At 44.6% G+C, this 18,581-nt stretch overlaps 1 protein-coding gene across 3 annotated transcripts in view; it reads left to right on the top strand.

Moving 5' to 3' along the window:
- Positions 1-18,581, top strand: part of samd12 (sterile alpha motif domain containing 12) — a 119,538-nt gene that overhangs the window by 25,983 nt on the left and 74,974 nt on the right. For 2 of the 3 annotated variants that reach the window (XM_031866659.1, XM_031866658.1), the window contains exons 3-4: positions 4,388-4,517; positions 15,296-17,470. In XM_031866659.1, coding sequence (XP_031722519.1) covers positions 4,388-4,517; positions 15,296-15,684 — 519 coding nt within the window. In that variant the 3' untranslated portion in view covers positions 15,685-17,470. Of the gene's footprint in view, positions 1-4,387; positions 4,518-15,295; positions 17,471-18,581 lie in introns of those variants that run through there. The other variant, XM_031866660.1, reaches the window with a different exon arrangement.

Below are 18,581 nucleotides of genomic sequence, written 5' to 3' on the forward strand. Positions count from 1 at the left end.
GGTATTAAACATAGGCTGTAGAACATTAGGATTTAGGAAATGATCTGTTCCCACTTTTAATGAAAATGTAGTTGAATTGTCCCCATTTCTCTGTTAAATGAAAAGACATCTTCAAGAAAAAGTCTGTAGAATGACTTACTTTTAACTTAAATACTCAAACTCATCATGCTCACCTCCCTTGTCTTTGAAAAAAAGAAAAAGAATAGTGTATACAAATGTGTAGTTCACTAACTATTGCTTTATAACAGACGCATTACACCTCTAGAAACGGAGCTATATGTAGAAACTGAACCCGTCCTCGTTTGCTGATATACTTTCCACTCTGACGTCGCATGTGTTTCTGATTGGGACTGTTTTGAACGCAGCCGCGTTTCATCCCCAACAAACAATATCTCTGCTAATGGCAGCTGTAACGCTTCTCATAAAAAATCAAAGAGGAATTGATTGTTTTGTTTTTTTTGTTCGCCCTCGTTCAATAAATAAACGCTGCCCTCTTCTGTTGTCTGGGAAAATATCCAGGGTCGAGGTTCATTTGTGGGTATTTTTTGGGGGAAGTAAACACAACCATGAAATATGTGTGACATTCTAAGGTCTTTCGTGGCCAGTTTAATAACAAATACAGCACAGCAGCATTGACGAAGCGCCGTCATGTGCTAATTGCGGCTGTAGTTAACACTTTTAATTGAGTGTGCAGCCGTTTGACCCTGCAATCAGCCCAGCAATCGTGGAGACCAAATGAAGGGAGGGGGATTGTCGCCGCTCTCCTTCACAACTACACGGCCGTGTTCCAACACAACTGCCAAACTCACTCCCAGTCACACAACGTTTTGTTTTTTGTCGCTGGAGCGCTTTAAATTCCCAGCTCCGCTTTTGTATTCCCGCACCGCCTCCACAAAAAAAAAAGGGGGGGGGGGGGGGGGGGGGGGGGGGCATGTGATTGCCTCTTGATTAATTTAGTCGAGTGCATCCATATTGGATCCTTTAAATGCTTATCAGCTATTACATGCTTCATTATGTTAGTAATAGTTCTCCACTCTGGTCGTTAATGTGTGGATGTTTATTCCAAGACTCAGAAGTTTTTGTTTTGGGTTGTGCCCCCCCCCTAAGGCTTTATTCCTCGTCTTTTTAATTTCTGAGGTTGTCCTTGCTCTGTTGCTAAGGTAACGATGAAGAATACTGGTTGCTGCGCTGGGCTTTCAGCTATCAATTAAAGGCGAGGACGGCAAAGCGCTGCACGCACGTTGGCACACATGGTGATCGGATGCTTTCTCTGCCCGGGCTGCACATGTGGATATATACATTTATGGGTGTGTGTGTGTGTGTTTTTGCCCGTTCCCCAGACGTATCCCACTTAGAAATAAAGCAGGCTTCTCCTCTCACCCCTGCACTGTCACTCAAACCTCTAATTGGCCCGGAGTCTCTTGAACACAGCTCTTTGAGCGTGATTGTGCTCGTGTTTTCTTCCCTCTGCTGTTTTCTCTCCGCCGACCGGCTGGCTGGCTGGCTGGCTGGCTGTCAGTCTGTCTGGCTGGCTGGCAGGCAGGAAAGGCACCGGTTCACCTATTGTGCCCCGGCCCCGGGAACACCGCTACGGGCTAAACCAGTGGAGAATGTAAAACACAGATGGCCATAGACTCACAAATGAATTCATGGAAAAATGAGAGCGCCTCTTGGGTCAAATTCTGCAGTGTCCATTCCGGAGCACTAGCTATTTTTTTGCTTCTTTCCCTCTACCCTCCATCTTTTATTCCTCTGCCTCATCTGTCAGTCCAGCCATCCTCCACACTCCCAGCATCCTCTCCTCCTTACCCGCTACTCTCCCAAACTCTCCTTTCCTCTCACACACACACACACACACACACACACACACACACACACACACACACACACACACACACACTCCTCGCTCTCTCTCTCTCTCTCTCCTGTAGCCTCAGGTCCCTAGTCAGGGTTAATTAGCTTTAAGTTGATATGTGTTTAATGGTTAATGTGGTTTTCTTCCTGCGATGCCACTCACCCCCCCCCCCCCCCTGCGGATTCACCCAACCAAGCATGCTACCCGAGCAATCGTGCGAAGAGCGGCGGCGTCGCCTACCTGCTCGCTTTGACTGTCAAAACCAGCCGAAACCAGTGCGCACATCTCCCCCAATTTCCCTTTCTCTCCGGGACGCTAGATATAGCGAGTGAGTGGGAAGGAGCTGTGGAGAGACAGAGCGAGGGAGAGAAAAGGGTGAGGCGGTGCCATATAATAAGAAACAGGTGAGAGAGAGAGAGGGAGATGGGAAAGATGAGAGCGCCAGTATGTGGGGAGAGGAAGTGCGAAAGACAGTGTGATAGATCTGACAGGGACTGAGCGAGATCGAATATGGGGGAGAGATGAGAGATTGGGAGGGGGCGGGGGGGGAGGCAAAGCAAAGCAGAGGAAATGCTGCCAGTACCTGTTATTCTGCTCTCCTCCGGGCGGAGAAGAGAAGGGCTTCCATTGCTATGCCGCACCACACGGCAGCCTAGAGAGCAGGCTGAAGTGGAGGGGAGTGGATGTGTGAAATTTTAATCACCTCTCTCCGTTTGTAATTTTTAGCAGCCCCCTCAATCAAAATCAAAAAGCATCGCCAGCACTTGCAAGAGCGATGCTCCGGCAGGATATTTGAACTTGTAACCAGAGTAGTGCAATGCGGGCCGCGTGCATATGTGTACTGTATGTTTAGCTGTTACATTCATTCTCATATATATATATATATTATATTACACGTCATACTTTGGTGCAGATTGGATTAAAGCCTCACAAGTGTTACAGCTGCATTGGTGGAGTTTGTCCCTCCGTCTGTTCCATTCTTGTAAATGCGATATATCTCTGGGAACGCCCACTTGGACTCAAGGATGAACTGCTTAGAATTTGGAGGTCAAAGGTCACTGTGATCTAACACAACACGTGTTTGGCCATAACTTGATATGCTGATGATTGATATTAATTGTGCAAATTTTACACAAATGTAATGATATTTTGGAGCGATGTGGATGTAGACCGCAACATGACTGGTTGACGGAGGCCTAAGACCCTCAGGCGGTAATTTTAGTTCCCCCACATCTTTAATTGATTCATTGTTTGAGTAAAATACTCCAAATATCTTTGATTCTGGCTTCTCCATGTTTTATTAAGTCTTGTTTGTTTTTTTTACTGTTCGTCGGACAAAACAAGACATTTGTAGGCGTCAATTTGGGCTCTGGGAAATTTTGATGGACATTTTTCCCTATTTTCTGGTTATATATAAAATATTTATTGAGAAAATAACAACAACAAAATACACACGTCTGCTGGATTTGGTCTCCACGGTATTCGACAGAGTTATGGTCTGATTTTCACAATGTTTTTATGTGTTGTTTTTACTAGTTAATAAAAAAACGACGTGTTGGTGGTAATGAGCTGTTCAAGGTAGCAGTCTGTCAATAAAAGCTGCTATAAATTATGCAGGTTGTAGCCTGAGGGCTACAATGCAATTTGGGGAGAGAAAAAGTGAATGTCAACAAAAACATTTACTTGTAATGGGTACCTTAATGCTGGGCAGGCGTGGTTTGGATCAAGCACGTTATCAATCATTTAGGTAAACTGCATAGCAACATTTTTATGAAACATTTTTCTCCTATAATCAGGACATTGTGATGATAAAGGAGAGCAGTATACGCGGCTGCCATCCTTATTTAAACATCCACGCCTGAGTTGAAATCATTAACCCCACCAACCTCTCACCAATGTTGTTCATCAGCAAACTTAACAAATTCTCTGAAGAAGCACAAGCCAATCAGAGGCAGAGTGAGGCGGGTCATATGGATGGGGGGGAAATCAAGCAAACTATGGTGAAGAACAGGCTGCGCAGCTGCCAATGGCTGTGAAAGAGGTAATTTAGCATGCAGATAAAAGGGCATTTCAGCATTTCTCTCTTTTTATTTTTTATTTTTTTTGCTCGTATGTCACTGCACTTGTACTTTAAAAAGATGAATACTTTATTGATCCTGGAGGAGGGAAAATGTCACACAGCAGCCAGTAAATATAATATGACAAGATCAGTCAGGCGGAAGGTGTCACTCGACTGCACTCCGACCCGTCGGTGGAAAACAACGACAGGCAACTTGTATTTTATTAGACGGTTACTGCAGTCCTGTCAACCTGTGCTCTGACCGAAATGTGCGAGTTGTCGTCCAAAAGCAGTGCCCTAAACAGGACCTCTAAACAAGAACAGTGGAGCCACAGTTCATCAAGCTTGTTAAAACAAAAATAAAGGGTCTTGTCCAACTGCATCAGTACATGTTAAGGTTCATCCTGAAGTGAAAACATGAGTATAAGTGATTATGAATTGTTTCTAATTTTACATTTCCTTGTTTGTCTCAGCCAGGATATGTGAAGCTGTCCAAGCCGGTGGCCCTATGGACCCAACAGGACGTTTGCAAGTGGCTGAAGAAACACTGTCCCAATCAGCACCAGATCTACAGCGACTCCTTCAAACAGCACGACATCACAGGTACTGATTCACACCTGGGACACACTGTCTGTGGTGGGAGATGGTTTTCCACCATTCATTTATTCGTAGGTTTTTCACACCGCCGCGACGGCAACAGATATGTTCTTTGGGCCATAGCATTCTGGACGGACATGGACGTAAACTGCAACATGACTTTTGATTATTCTTTACCAGGTAATCAAAAAACATGGGATTTGTGCCGTTACTAGGTGATTAGTTGTAAATGCTTGCAGTTACATTGTTGGAAATGACCTCCCAATCCAATGCACTATATACGCGAGGGTATTTGCAATCGTCAGTGTAGGAGAATTCATATTTGTGACATTGAGTCCCATGCAGCAACATTCTCTTAAATTTCTTTTAAATTTTTTCTTAAGAGAAACAATAACAGAAGTCAACTCCAGATGCACGAAACATCCTTAACCATCCAAACCTGCTCTTGCTCAGGTGTGCTGAGTGATTAATCCCACATGATCAACACTGGAGGCCTGTGGCTCATTGTGTATTATTAGCATAGGTAACGCCCCCTAAACACTATGTAAGGATAGCTGTGTGTCGTGTGCAAACACAACACAACAGCACATGCCCGAGAATTGGAGAGATGCCACTGAAAAAAAAAGGCTGTAAGAATAAGAACTTCAGCGGTAGTGAAGTTGAGGTACTGTTAAATAAACTGAAACAAAGCAAACAGAATTTTCCAAAGCATCGGTACTGACGTTACAGGAAGAGCAGTATGTACAGGAAGGCATTCAGAAGCTACATGGAGTCTTAATTGGGATCAGTGGACCAAAAGTGTTTCTTAAGTCCACAAATTTAATCGTCCAATCATAATAATTTCTCTAAACCATATAATAATCCAAATTAGATTAATAGATTTTATGCTATTCATGTGTTTTTCTTTTATATTCCTAAAATTGAAAAACTCATGTTTCCTTGTGTTGGACAAAAAAAAAAAAGTTGGCAGTGAAAACGCAAGGCATCATTCTCTGCCTCTGAACTATTTGTCACGCCTTCATGTCGATGAGGCCACGCCTCATCCACAACATCCCAGGTGCGCTCTCTGCACCCACTGTCTGCCTCCCGGCCCACCCGTCTGTCCGCCCGCGCCCCGGTCGCTGCCGGCGTCACCGCTGCCGACAGCCGCCGCGTCAATCAATCTCCGCTAACGAGCCTCCTCAAGGTCACCCCGCCGCTAACGACGCTCCGGTCCGCGCAGACGCCTGTTAATTGCCATTGCTCTCTGCCCCCCGGAGCACGACTGATCACATTTACATGTTTATCTGTTGCTTTTCGAGGACCTCCTCGACTCGCATCGCTCTGCGATTTTTTTACCTTGTGATGCATTTTGGGAAAATTTGCTTTTCTTTTTAAGTTCGAGGTGCAGTTGAAGCACCGCTGCGAATTTTTTTTTTTCTACTTATTTGGGTGCGGTAATAATTCAGATGAAATACAAGGCACATACGCAACAAGAGCTTCCAGAGGATAGCCCTGAAAACACACCTCTCATCTCTTATCTCACCCGCAGTGTTTGTTGCATTAAAAAAAAAAATCCTGTCAAGTGCAGTCATTCAGCTGGTAGAGAATTTCTCAAGAGGGCCATATCTAATTAAGGAAAATTAATCTTAACTTTAATATTAAATGGCTCAGTGTTCCTGACAAGCCTAATGCATTCAGTTACAGTCTGTAAATAAATAATATTTTCTTGTATTAGTCCTTCAGTGATTAAAACATTAGAAGTTAGCCTCCTAATGGCGTGTTGACTTAATGATATGTGTTTGTTATTAAGGTGTAAGGATTTTTACAGGATTATACAACAGAAGAATGGGTTAACCAAATAGGCATGCACATACAGTACAATCACACACACACACACACACACACACACACACACACACACACACGTGTGATTTTCCTACTGGCACAATTAGGAGATAATGATATGCGCAAAAACCTGCAAGTAATTCAGTTTGTCTTCACATCGAGCATTAATTAACAGAACCCAATTAAAACAGGCCAGGCCACACCAATTGGGCTCATGAGGCAATTTGCATCCCAATCAATCTCTGAAATATTATGCAGATCGCTTCTTTTTTTTTTTCTACTGTTCCTACACCCTGTTAGAATAAACAAGGGGTAAACAAATGATGAACGGAATATTGTTGTGGAAAACAATCATGCGTGGAGAAACGAACAGTGAGCGTGAATACGTTTATAAGGGCATCTGAGCATATCTTTTGTTCAGTGTGCTCGTCGTACAATAGCTGCAACCCTTTGAAAATGGAGAGTGTGTGTGTGTGTGTGCATAGATTTGGTTTGCAGAACATCGGATTCTCCAACCCAGAGCGTCTCTTTGCTGTATTTCCCATCCGATCCGTCAACAGAATACTGGAATACTCACTTCTCTTGGCAGACTACTCGTCCCTCCATAAAGTACCGAAATCAATAAGCGCTCTCAATTCCAGATCATAATTCAAGCAGGCATTTGCGTCAGCCCTCCTTCGACATGACAACAGCGGCAAAGGAATCGCATTTTGCCGCTTCTCAGGGCCGGCGCAACATTTCGACGCCGAGCGACTTCAGTATGCAGCAGCTGGCTCCCTGGTGGGCTCCTGTAACGTCAGCCAAAAAAAAAAAATCAATGTTTCCCATCCTCCCTCACGCACGCACTGCCAAGAAACCCCCCGGCCCCCACCCACCTCCCCCCCTGGTCCTCACCTCCCACCCCCAACAGAGACGGCGGCGAAATTTGACTTCAGCACCAGAGCTGCCATTAAAAAGGCATTAAGGCATATTAAGGCATAATTAGATATTAGTCCCTAATCCGTTGTAATTACAAGGCCGAATCTCTTTTGGGTGGGAGAGTAGCTTGGCATGAAGAATTAGTTAAGTGCACAATTTGCGATACCTTGGATGTAATCAGCGCGAGAGGGGTGATGAAGTAATCAAAAGCAAGAGGACGGAAGATGGCGAGTCACCGTTAAGTTGTATTTTCTGTCAGAGAGGCCCATTGCATCACGTTGTGGAAATCAGAATCTCTCTTAAGGCATTGAAAGGCAGAATTGGATGCAGATGCGGAGGCTGGCTGCAGGGGCGGCTTTACAAACCTTTGAGTAATTTGTAAATGAGTTTAAAAAATGCGTCGGCGCTCACATTTACAGCTCTGGTTCTTGGCCATAACGAAGTCTACATTATTAAAAATGCCATTCCTTATTTGTTACTCAGTATATATGATTGCCAGATTAAAAACTTTAGATATTCTAGTATTAAATGATGTCGATAGATATCCCACAGCCGTGGATAGATTGAGACGACGACTCCCTGGACACAGGTAGTATAAAAGGCCCCCCATCCCCCACCTACATACTGTAAGAGCAAGACACACAGACTGAAAGAGACACGGAACAAAGTGTGGAATTTCTTCGGCTTTGATTAAAAAAAAGAAACGGAGACAGCGGTGCAGTGTGAATTGGGAATACCACTTCAACCGTCCATCGATGAGGCTGTTTTTCCTCGCACAGGAACACTCGAGCAGCCTCGTAATACCGTTTGACGTATGGTGTCATAAGACCTCGCTCTAAATAATTAATAGCCTGTAATATTAGCGGTTTAATGAAGAGTGGCCGGTATCCAGCAGCCCGCACTCGACCGCTTCAGTTCTTCTAAAGGTCCGCGTTCAACCCCCTTCTGGTTGGCGGATCTATCATTCCCTCTGCTTTGAAAGCAGCGGCGGCCGCGATCGCCCTCGTCCTCCCAAAGGCCTCACGCTGGGTACAAATTGTATTTGATGTGCCGCACAACAGGATAAAAAGGTGACAAACGCTTTTTATTCCAAGAACCGGCGGCGAGGACAACCAGCAACACAGGCCTAAACAGCACATGAGGGATGAGACAATGAATTCTGCCGGCACTGGTGCCCATTGTTTTGTGTAATTTCCAAAAGGGAAATTTGAACAGCTCGCTGCTGATGAGCTTGTTCGGGGGACAATTTGATCCGCAGACGGAATGAATCGCGCTTAATGATGCCATTGGCAAGGTGATTATATAGCAATGTGTAATATAAAATTAATTACGGCTCTGCCAATTGCATGTTTTGAAAGTGTCGCCCTCGCTTTTCCATATGGAGGGTTTGGAAATGAAATGAATGACGAAGCAGCAGAGCAGTTACATAAACAAAGTGTAGTTAGGCTCATCATACAGTACGCACTCTTTAGTTTCACCGAAACGAGATGCGCATAACAGACCAGAAATGCAGTTATGACGCAGTTACAGTGCAGCTAGTAATGAGATGCCCCAATTTCAATAAAGAAAATAAGAGTGCAGTAGAGAAACCCATCAATCAAAGGAGTTACCAACGACAACATGATATGATTCGGGGATTCAAGGATAATTTTATTGTTGTTGTGCTACACAGTGTTGCACAAAGAAATGGAGCTGTAGCCCATTTGCTACAGAAGAAAAAACATTGAATTTGCATCAGGAGGAATGTAACCAGCCGCAACAAAACAACCCTCTGGCTCGGGGCTGTCGGAGGCGTTTGGTCTGGCTGATCAGGCTGATGGGTGTTCGGAAGATGCCGCGGACTGTGATCGTCTCAAGTGTCCGCCGCACTATACAATACCCTTGCTTCCTCCTCCAATGTGTGAGTGAATTGGCATTAATTCCACATGCTATACGTTCTCCAGTGACAAATGGGACAAATTACCAAAAAGATTCGCAAAGTTCGTGGGAGCTACCGGCCTCTGAACCTTACATGCTGAAAGTAGACGATAGAAGATGTTGCATCACCTCCCAGCCACACTTGGTGTCTCGCTCAGCGAGGGCCGTGTTTATGCGACATGTCGGCCGACAGTGAGCACTCGCATGACAAGGATCGCGGCAGGTTGCTCCAAGCACAACTTGAGTCGTCGGAAAGTCCGCGGGCACATTCATTCGTTGTGATTTCCTTCGCACATGACAGAGTGTTAGGGCGCTGGAATCACAGCCAGCAGTCCTCCCCTTAATGACCAGGGAGATTCAGGGCGGCCTGTCTAACTCAGGACAGCTAGTTAGCTCCACAGTAAGCCCTCCAGTGATTTCAGTTATCTGTACCGATGCCACGGCGCTACCGAGTCCCGGCTGTCTGCAGGTTGTTAGCCACGGCTAACCAACAGAGGTGCGGTATAATGATCCGCAAACTGAAATAGATCAGTTGCGGTGAAATCAGCATGAGGCTGCCGCTGCTGTGACAAGTGGAGGACTGAGGCAGCTTATTATCCGTGGCGTGGGCGTGTGTTTGTGTCTCTCCAGCCGGCTGGACCAGTTTCATTACTTCCACTGAACCCCGCTCTCTCTCTCTCTCTCTCTCTCTCTCGGCCTCATAACTGGCCTCCTCTCTCTCGCAGTCAGGGACAAGCATTAGCATCGGATCACAGGTGCTCAGTGCCTTCAGTAACATTTTTTTTTTTTTTTAGCTGTAGGGCAACAAGCCACCGAGACAATCAGTCACCATGTACTTTAAGGGCCGCAAGCTGCTCCGTGATATCACGGCGAAAGCCAGCGAGGAATCCGCCCCGGCCCTGCAGTACGTTTTGTCGGCGGCGGCTTGTTGAATCCGAAGCTTGACAGAGTGCAGTGCAAGTTCGGAGTGCAGTTCGCCAGATTGCAGCTCTCATAGACACGTATCCCCCCCTTTCAGAGGACACGTGTATGTGTGCACAGCTGCGCGGGAGATTTGAGAAATAGGTGTGACTGGTGTGGAAGATTTTACCCGAGGAGAATACATTCTTGCACCGCATCACCGGCGTCAAGCGCAGCTGCCAAAGCACGTCGGGCCTGAGGAGCGTGATTGTAAAGGTAGAGGAAGAGGATGGTTAATTTGCACCCTTTGTGCTCCCGTCTCTTACCCGCGGTCGCCCCCGCACGCCGCCATAATTAGCGTGGCATTTTAGCTCCATGTGTGAAATGAAGTGCAGCATCAGTATCTGTTTGTGTAGGTGCGACCAGTTGGCAAATATCCCCCAGTTTGCGCATGCTTTTATATCCGATGTGTCGTGTGTATATGTCGTGTGTGTGTTTGTACAGATTCATTTTAAGCTCCCATTCATCAAAGCCGTGGTTGACTGTGCCAGGCTATAGCTGTGGATTAATCTGCTTCAGCCCAACACTGCTGCTCACCCACCACTCATTAATCTAACTCCCGGGACGATGTGTTTGTGTGTGTGTGTGTGTGTGTGTGTGTAGTCTGCTCACATCAGTGTGCTTCTGTAAAAAGTAGTTTGGCTTGGCTGCGAAAATACATTCGGAACAATTTGACCGATCATGCATGTTTTAGTGTAGTTATAATATAGCTCTTGTCTAATAAAATACAGATTCTTGGATGTGAATCAGAGAAGCAGGTGGAGCTCTTTTTTTAGAGTTCAGTGAAAGCAGCAGTGGGAGCTCATCTTCCTGGGAGTTTGGATCCACTAGCCTCCTTTATAGAAATAGGAAATGGAATTATTCAGCTCATTCCAGCAGGAGCAGTGTGGTAGTCAAGATGCTACCTGAATGGGTAAGTGACAGTCAGGAAGAAGGGAGCTGGGTAGGCTTGAGAAAAGGAAGGAATGGGGCTACAGGAGTTTGGTATGTGCAGAAAGCAGATAGATGGGAATGTATGTTAGCTTAGTTTTCTATGAAGGCAAATCACCGAGAGCGCAAATGAGATCCATGCGCGCGTGAAAATCAAACAGCCGCGCGTGTATTTTACTTTGACGAGCGCTTTTTCGTCACTCCGCGAGCAGAATTCACTCTCGAATTCAGGTTAAAGTTTCGCGAGCGAGCAGGATTAAGCATCGCGAGCGCGACTTTTGCTCGCGGAGTGACGCAAAAGCGCTCGTCAAAGTAAAATACGCACGCGGCATTTGCGCTCTCGGATTTTGACAGTGATTTGCCTTCATAGTTTTCCACCCCAAAGTGTTAAATTCACAATTCAAGAGTGATATGGGCTGATGGCACCAGATTTTTCCTAATACACCTTAACAGCACTGCTTCTGTTGCAGAAAAAAAACATGCCAAGTTACATGCCACCATAAAGCCCCCGAACTAAGGAATAACAAGGGCATGATTTTCAGGGGTGTACCCAAAATATCAGTATCCCCAGTAGAGCCACCAGATGGGGACACCACAGTGATAAAGAGGCAGAACACGAATGTCATTTCAGCAGCAAGGAAATACCACAATGTATCAAGAGTTACTGGTGCTAAATGAATGAGTGGAGTACAGTAGATTAAAGCAAATTGGAGTACATCAATCAATAACAAATACTGAAGGAGGGGGGGCATTCACAGCTGTTAACGGGCTAAAATCACATGTTTCAAAAGCCAAAAGCCAGTGGAATAAGCGACGTAAAATATATGTTTGTGCCACATCTGGTAAACCTCTGTCCTTATGGAGGCAAAGTAAACCTGGAAATTAAAGAGGGCAAAGATGATTTACATTGACACCAGTGACTTTGTGAAACAAGCTCATATTTTTCCAAGATTACCCAATAAGGAAGTAAAAAAAGAATTATGTGATCCGCACATGGGATATTGTTGATGAAAACATTTAATTTTGCCCAATTTTGAAAGATTTGCCTTAAACGGGCATAGCATTGTAAAAGTCTGGATCTGTCAGATGTTAGAGAGGAGAGCCCTGTCATGGTGCTGTAACCTAAGAATTAACCATGCAGCAAGATGACTCATCATATTTTGTCTCTACCACCACATTGGCCCAGTCGTGGTCTTTTTTTGTCATTTCCGATACCTTTTACAGCTGATTCTACATTTTTCTTTCACTTCCAACTTTTCGGCAAGTATCTCTCCCTCTCTTTCCTCATTTATTTCTTCTTGACCAATTTCCTCATCCCCCCTCCTCCTCTCCTTGTGGCCATGCAACACTGCTCAGTGTATTAATTGTGGTTTGAAAAATTCCCGGCTGAGGCTTGATGGGATTGTCGAAGCCAATGGCTCAAAACTGCAGAGCGAGAGAGTAAAGGCGTGGACTCTTCACAGAAGCTGTTCCACCCGTTGGCATCCACCGCCCGGAACTGGCAGTTTGCTCGTAGTCATCGTCGAGCTTCTTATATTCCAGTCACCTGCAATGCACTTCTTGTTTTAAGATGTGAGAGCACATCAGGCCTCTACAGAAAAACTTCTTTAGCGAGTGAAACATTCATGCTAAATGCTCTTATTGACCAATTCTAAATCATAACCGGAAGGTTTCATTAATCCTCTTGTTCTGTTTTGGGGTCCAGGAGGACTGGGTTCTCTTTAAAAGCTTAAAAAAAACACTTTAAGCTCGGGTATGGTTTTTTCAATTTAGAAACCATGTTTGTTATATTTGTCGAAATTCCCTTTAAATCCTGACAACAATTCAATAAATCCAATGCTGACCAAAAAAAAGAGAAAATAATCCGTTATCTGTGGCTGTCGCAGGACTGTAATAAACCCAAAGAATCATTTAATTTGGCCGGCGCGTCACCGGAGTCTTCCAATGCTAGCTGCTGGCTTAACAGCGGAGTACGAACAATAGCCACTTTAGTTTCGTACGTTCACGATGATAATTTTGGGGGAGTGGCTTTGGCGGGAGGCCTGAAAGGATGGGCTGTCGGTGTTGACAACTCGATGACTTTTTTGAAAGATGTAGCGACCTTTGGAGCTAGTGCTGCTGGCTAGCTTCATTGGAAAAGAGTCGGCAACACTGAGCCGGGTTTTTCCGTTGCATCATTTTTAGAATCTAACGTACTCTCGCAGGTTTTTTGCAATGTTACTGACCCAAGCTTAGTACTAGCTTAGTATTTAGGCTAAGCTAAACTAGCCGGCCGCTGGAATTAGCTTCATATTTAATGGATAGACACAAGAGTGGTATCAATCTTCTAAATTAACTGTTGGTAAGAAAGTAAAAAAGTGTATTTCCCAAAATGGTGAACCCTCACTTTTTAAATAAAGTCTAACATCTAACATGGAGTCACACCTTTGTGAAGTCTATTTGACCACAAACATGAGTAACGTCACTGAAAGTGTAACAAACGGTACCTTTCTTTGTCTGTGAATGACTTTGTGCCAAACAAAAGGCACATATAAAATATATACTCATGCTTAGCCCATATACGATGTAAAACAGGAAATATTTACTTATTTGGTGTAATGACAGTATGCTGTGGTTCTCAGATCTCAGTATTCTGTCAACTTCACTGAATGTGCAGCAGAGCGGAAAGCTGTTGATTTTGCATCCAGAGCTTCTGCCTTGTGAATCACACTGTGAATCTCCTGGTCTGAGAGCCATGTTTCATCTCTTGTATCTGCTGTTATTTAAGAAAGACATTACTGAAGCGGAGAAAAAAGTCAACCTCTGTTGCCATGCCGATCTATCTTTGGTTACACAACGAGGTGCCCAGTGTCGGTTGGCCAATATTTATAGACTCATAACAGCATGCGCACGCTGGTTTTTCTTCTGTCAATTTGCACGTCTCCCTTTTCTACCCAACTTTCCGCCCCGCCTTCGATTCATCTGTCCTGTTTCCACCTCACTAATCTTTTTCTTCCCATCTCCCCATTTAATATCCTCCTCTCAACTCGGAGCCTTTATGACTCCACTTTGCTCTCCAGTGTTGGCACATAATGTAATGGGCACTTTCAGCGCCATTTTGCGTCGGAGCGTCTTAACGGTTTCTGATATTTTACCCCCATCTGGCCGTAGCGGCGAGCGAAGAGCTGCTTTTGTTGAGGCGGTAGACAATTGGCCTAACGCTGTCAACGTTATACCGCTAACACTTAAGGGTACTTAGCTTTCCCAACTACTCCCTTCTGTGCTGTGGAAGTGGGAGGCTCAACATGCACCGACGACCAACAATAGATCGCCAAAACAAGTCACGAGACGTGCAATTATAAAGTCTGCCTATAAATTCTGTTGTAGGTCTTTTGTGTAAAAAAAAAAGGCACTGAATAAGAGTGATTTTAAACTGCATTTCTTGCATCAGGGATGTTAGCTTTGATGATCTGAAAAAAAAATTAGAAATGGAAGGGGATGTTAAGAGGAGAGAGAGAACGAGGGCGAAGAATGCAACAGACTAACTTCCATCAGCCTATCGGCACTGATCTTTCCCCCTTGGCAGTCAACCAATCACATCCAGTTTCATGTCCAAGGAGTCATCAGGGCAACGGAGCAAAGGGGCCTGTCGGGGTCCAAGCTAACACGTAGTAATTACCCTGAATTTTCACCCTGTCTACTTAGCGTCCCACATGTTACAAAGGCAGTCGTAACAAGCGTTGATAATTACATCATACTCGACTCGCGCTTTTTTTACCAGCAGCCCAAATCCCCCTCATCGACACTGATTGGATGATTAAATTATGGATTGTATACAAGGATTTGCAATTAAAGAAGAAGCCGTGAGGGATTATTGCTTAAGGGACGTACAGTGCTGATATTTATGTAAAACTGCGTTTCAGAAGAATGTGCTTCACATTGAGTTGTGCTGGGCTTAAGACTAATTGACATTCACATAATAGGCAAAGGTTCTTAAAAATTAGTTTTTCTGTCATAGCTTGCAACCTTGAAAAACCCTCTTACTAACATTCAATGCACAATTCGTGCGGCTGTAATCTTCCCACCACATTTGTTTGTGTGCGTGTTCCTCGCTCTGTTCCTCCACTGACATAAATGCTTTATCTGTGGCCTTTTAGAGGGTCTCCAGCTGTGCATATTGAATTCCCATTGGCTTCCCGCTCCTTCTCTCCGTTAACCCTCAGCCTGGTTGCTTTTTCCATCTCTCTGCTCAGGGCGGGCTCTGATGAGATTGACAGACAGAAAGCTGGAGAGAATGGGCATCATGCAAGAAGCCCAGAGGCAGCACATCCTGCAGCAGGTCCTGCAGCTTCGCGTCCGGGAGGAAGTCAGGACCCTTCAACTTCTCACACAAGGTAGACTTTTTAAGCAACCGTTTTCACCCTCAGTCCACCATGAAATACATAGAACACACTACACATTTCACCACGATATTATTTGTCTCTTTCAGCATATTAATTTGCTCACGCAAGCTTCAAAACAGACGCTACTGTATCTGTATCTCTCCCGGGTAAAGATTATTCACAAGGACACCGACTTCTCACACTCTGAGAAATATTCAAATAATTTACTGTGCAGCATCTATGTGCAATGCCATCTGTAGTCATGGCAATCACTGCACGTTTTAAAGCACACAGGAAGTGATGAATCAGAAATGGTTATGCAACTCCAAGAGTCGAGCACAGATTTTCTCCTTTTGTGGTATCTTTCGGCGCACCGTGATTACAGAGCGGTCATCGTGTATGCTGACTTCTTAGTGTTAAAGTCCGCAGTTATGTCTTGCTGTCATTTAAATTCTAAATACCTGGTGCAGCTATAAGGCCTGGACACACCAGGGTTTAAAACACTGAAATGTCGAAGTGAAATCAATTCATTCCAGCGGAATCGGAAGGATCGGTTTGGGAAAATGACCCGTAGAGTGCAACTTTGATACACTTTGACACGCATATTTTCACCGTTAACCAATAGGAAGCCATCTTGCCAGTGCTCTATGAGCCAGGGGGCCAAAAGTAGAAGGAGCTATTGTTGCTTTTTAACCTCCTCTGTCTGAGTAAAAACTGTCCCACAAAAGAGCAATGGGTTATTAGGCATTATGAGAGTCCCATTAGCAACCAAGCTAAGCTAACAAGCTGGCGAGTTTGCTAAATGACCGTTAGCCAGCTCGTTAACTCTGAGAGCTTTATTTTTCCCTCTTTGATAATGTTTTATTGAAATAGACGGTGTGTTGTGGCAATGACCAAAATGCCAGGGGGGAAGTAAACAGAACAGTCAAGGAAAAGTAGAAAGAAGCTGCTACTTAAAGTGGGCCTGTGGTGTTTTAAAAAAAAGTATTTTTTCATTCATTGTTTTTCATCAAAATATATTTATTGAAAAAAGAAATTGAACCCTACATTGTTAACATCCACCTGTCTTTGTCATGCTTGCCTTTGTTGGCTCATTGCAACAGTTCTTGGCAGAACAGTGTGAAAACAGCCCTGCGTATCATGTCACATGCATGTTAGTGTGTGTATGTGCATCCATAGCACAACTAGTTATATATAAACGTCCCAGTGAACCTCGATGATCTACGACTTCACAGTTTGTGAAGTGATATCTCTCCCTGTAAAAACAATAAGCTTATTATTAGAACGTGTTATAGATTGACTTGGAACCACATCTCTTACACTAACGAGGTTTGTCCAATAACAGACGGACTTCATAACTCACCCAGCTTCCTCAAGCCACAGATCAAAGTTGTGACAGTAATCACTTCAATAAAGAAACACAGAGGGCATTAGCTAATGAAGATTTGTATTGGTATATAATAGCTATTCGTAATATTTAATTAGAAAGTCATTATTACATACATACACTATCATAGTGTATGTATGGATATGTACAGTATAGATATGTGTGTATATATAAGAGACAAGCTTCCTTCAATGATTAAAGGTAAAGAGCAGCGAGTAATCTCTGGACAAAATGATCATTTTGTGGGTACGGTATTCCTTTAAGTGCTGTACTTGAGTAAACAGTTACTTTAGGTTACTCAGTTACTTTCCACCACTGTCAATAAGTATGAATCTATTTTTCTTTATATTCACACAATATCCAACATACTCATCCAACTGATTTACCTCTATTGAATTTGACCCTTTTACCAACGATGCATGGTATGGGCTCCAACAACACTCAGCTTTCCTCTATGAACTTTGCCGTGTACAACCAACAGAATTTGCATTTCATTATAAGAACACATTTGTTGCCTGTTTCACAAGGGACCACCATCACCCTTCCTGCATCGTATTTTGTCCATATGCACACCATGGCACCCTGCAGCTTCTCACCCTAACCTCATTTCTTTTGCTGTCTACGCAACACACTTCGTCTCACTTTGCGCAACGCATCATCCGTAGCATGTTTCATGACAGCAGCCAGGCGCTGTCGCTTTCCATCCCCAGCTTCCCTCGTCTCTACCTCAGCAGTTCTAGCAGCTGCCCACCTCCATCACCGCTATCGGCAGCCGTACACACCACCGCCGCTACCACTACCTCCGTCAGCACTCGTCTGCCCACAGACTCTCAAGCAGGGCTTTGCCGCAGGGGCTGAGAAACAAATTCTAGCAATCTTTGTCACTTTGCAATATTCTTGGAAAACATTTGGAGTGTAATAAAACGGCTTCTATCCCCCCGCTGCTGTTTGGGGCCCCTGGCAGGAGGAAAATAGAAAGAGAAAGAGAGAGGGCAAGGGGAGAGTTTAGGTGAGTGATGACACTTTGCTAAAGGCCACTCTCAGCCTTCCCCCTCCCTTTTCCTCCTCGTGCTTTCTGTTTAATCTTCGCCACTCTTCTTCTCCACTCCTCTCCTCCGTATTGATGATATGGGAAGCAACGGCCCACCTTGCCTCAGCAGCGATAGGCTGCTGGCCTTAGCAGGAAGCAGCCTGTTAATAGAGCCTGCTCGGGGAGAGAGGACGGAGAGGACAGAGAGGACTGGAATATTGGTGGAAGTAGGGAATGTGGAAACGTGAAGGAGGAGGAGGAATGTAGAGAATGTCTTTTATTTGAGAAAATTGGAAGTACATGCTGTTTTGCATGACATGAATTATGTATAAACTCTTAAGAATCATCAGGAGTAATAACAAATTGGCATAAGTGAGGATAGGGCCTTGCAAGAAATCATATGCATAAATTCCGAAAAATATAAACAGTTCGAATTGAACTATTGTTTGTGTGATGGCGAGAAATGTGGAACAGTGAGAAAGGGAGGAGAAGGAAGCAGAAGTATTTTTAAGTCTCCAAAGCTGTCGCTCCTGGAGATGCTTTTGGCAGGGCGCGAGAAATTGGAAGCAGAAATGATGGTGGAGGACGTCCAGGCCCAGGGCGCTCTTCCACGAGCTGTTGCTAGAGGGAAATGCGGCTGGAACCAGCAGTAAAGCAGAGAGAGAGAGAGAGAGAGAGAGAGAGAGAGAGAGAGAGAGAGGAGGGAGGGAGGAGGAGGGAGAGAGGAGGAGAGAGAGAGG

This window comes from Anarrhichthys ocellatus, unplaced genomic scaffold, assembly GCF_004355925.1.
Source record: "Anarrhichthys ocellatus isolate YVR2014 unplaced genomic scaffold, GSC_Weel_1.0 scaffold35, whole genome shotgun sequence".
Lineage (NCBI taxonomy): Eukaryota > Metazoa > Chordata > Actinopteri > Perciformes > Anarhichadidae > Anarrhichthys > Anarrhichthys ocellatus.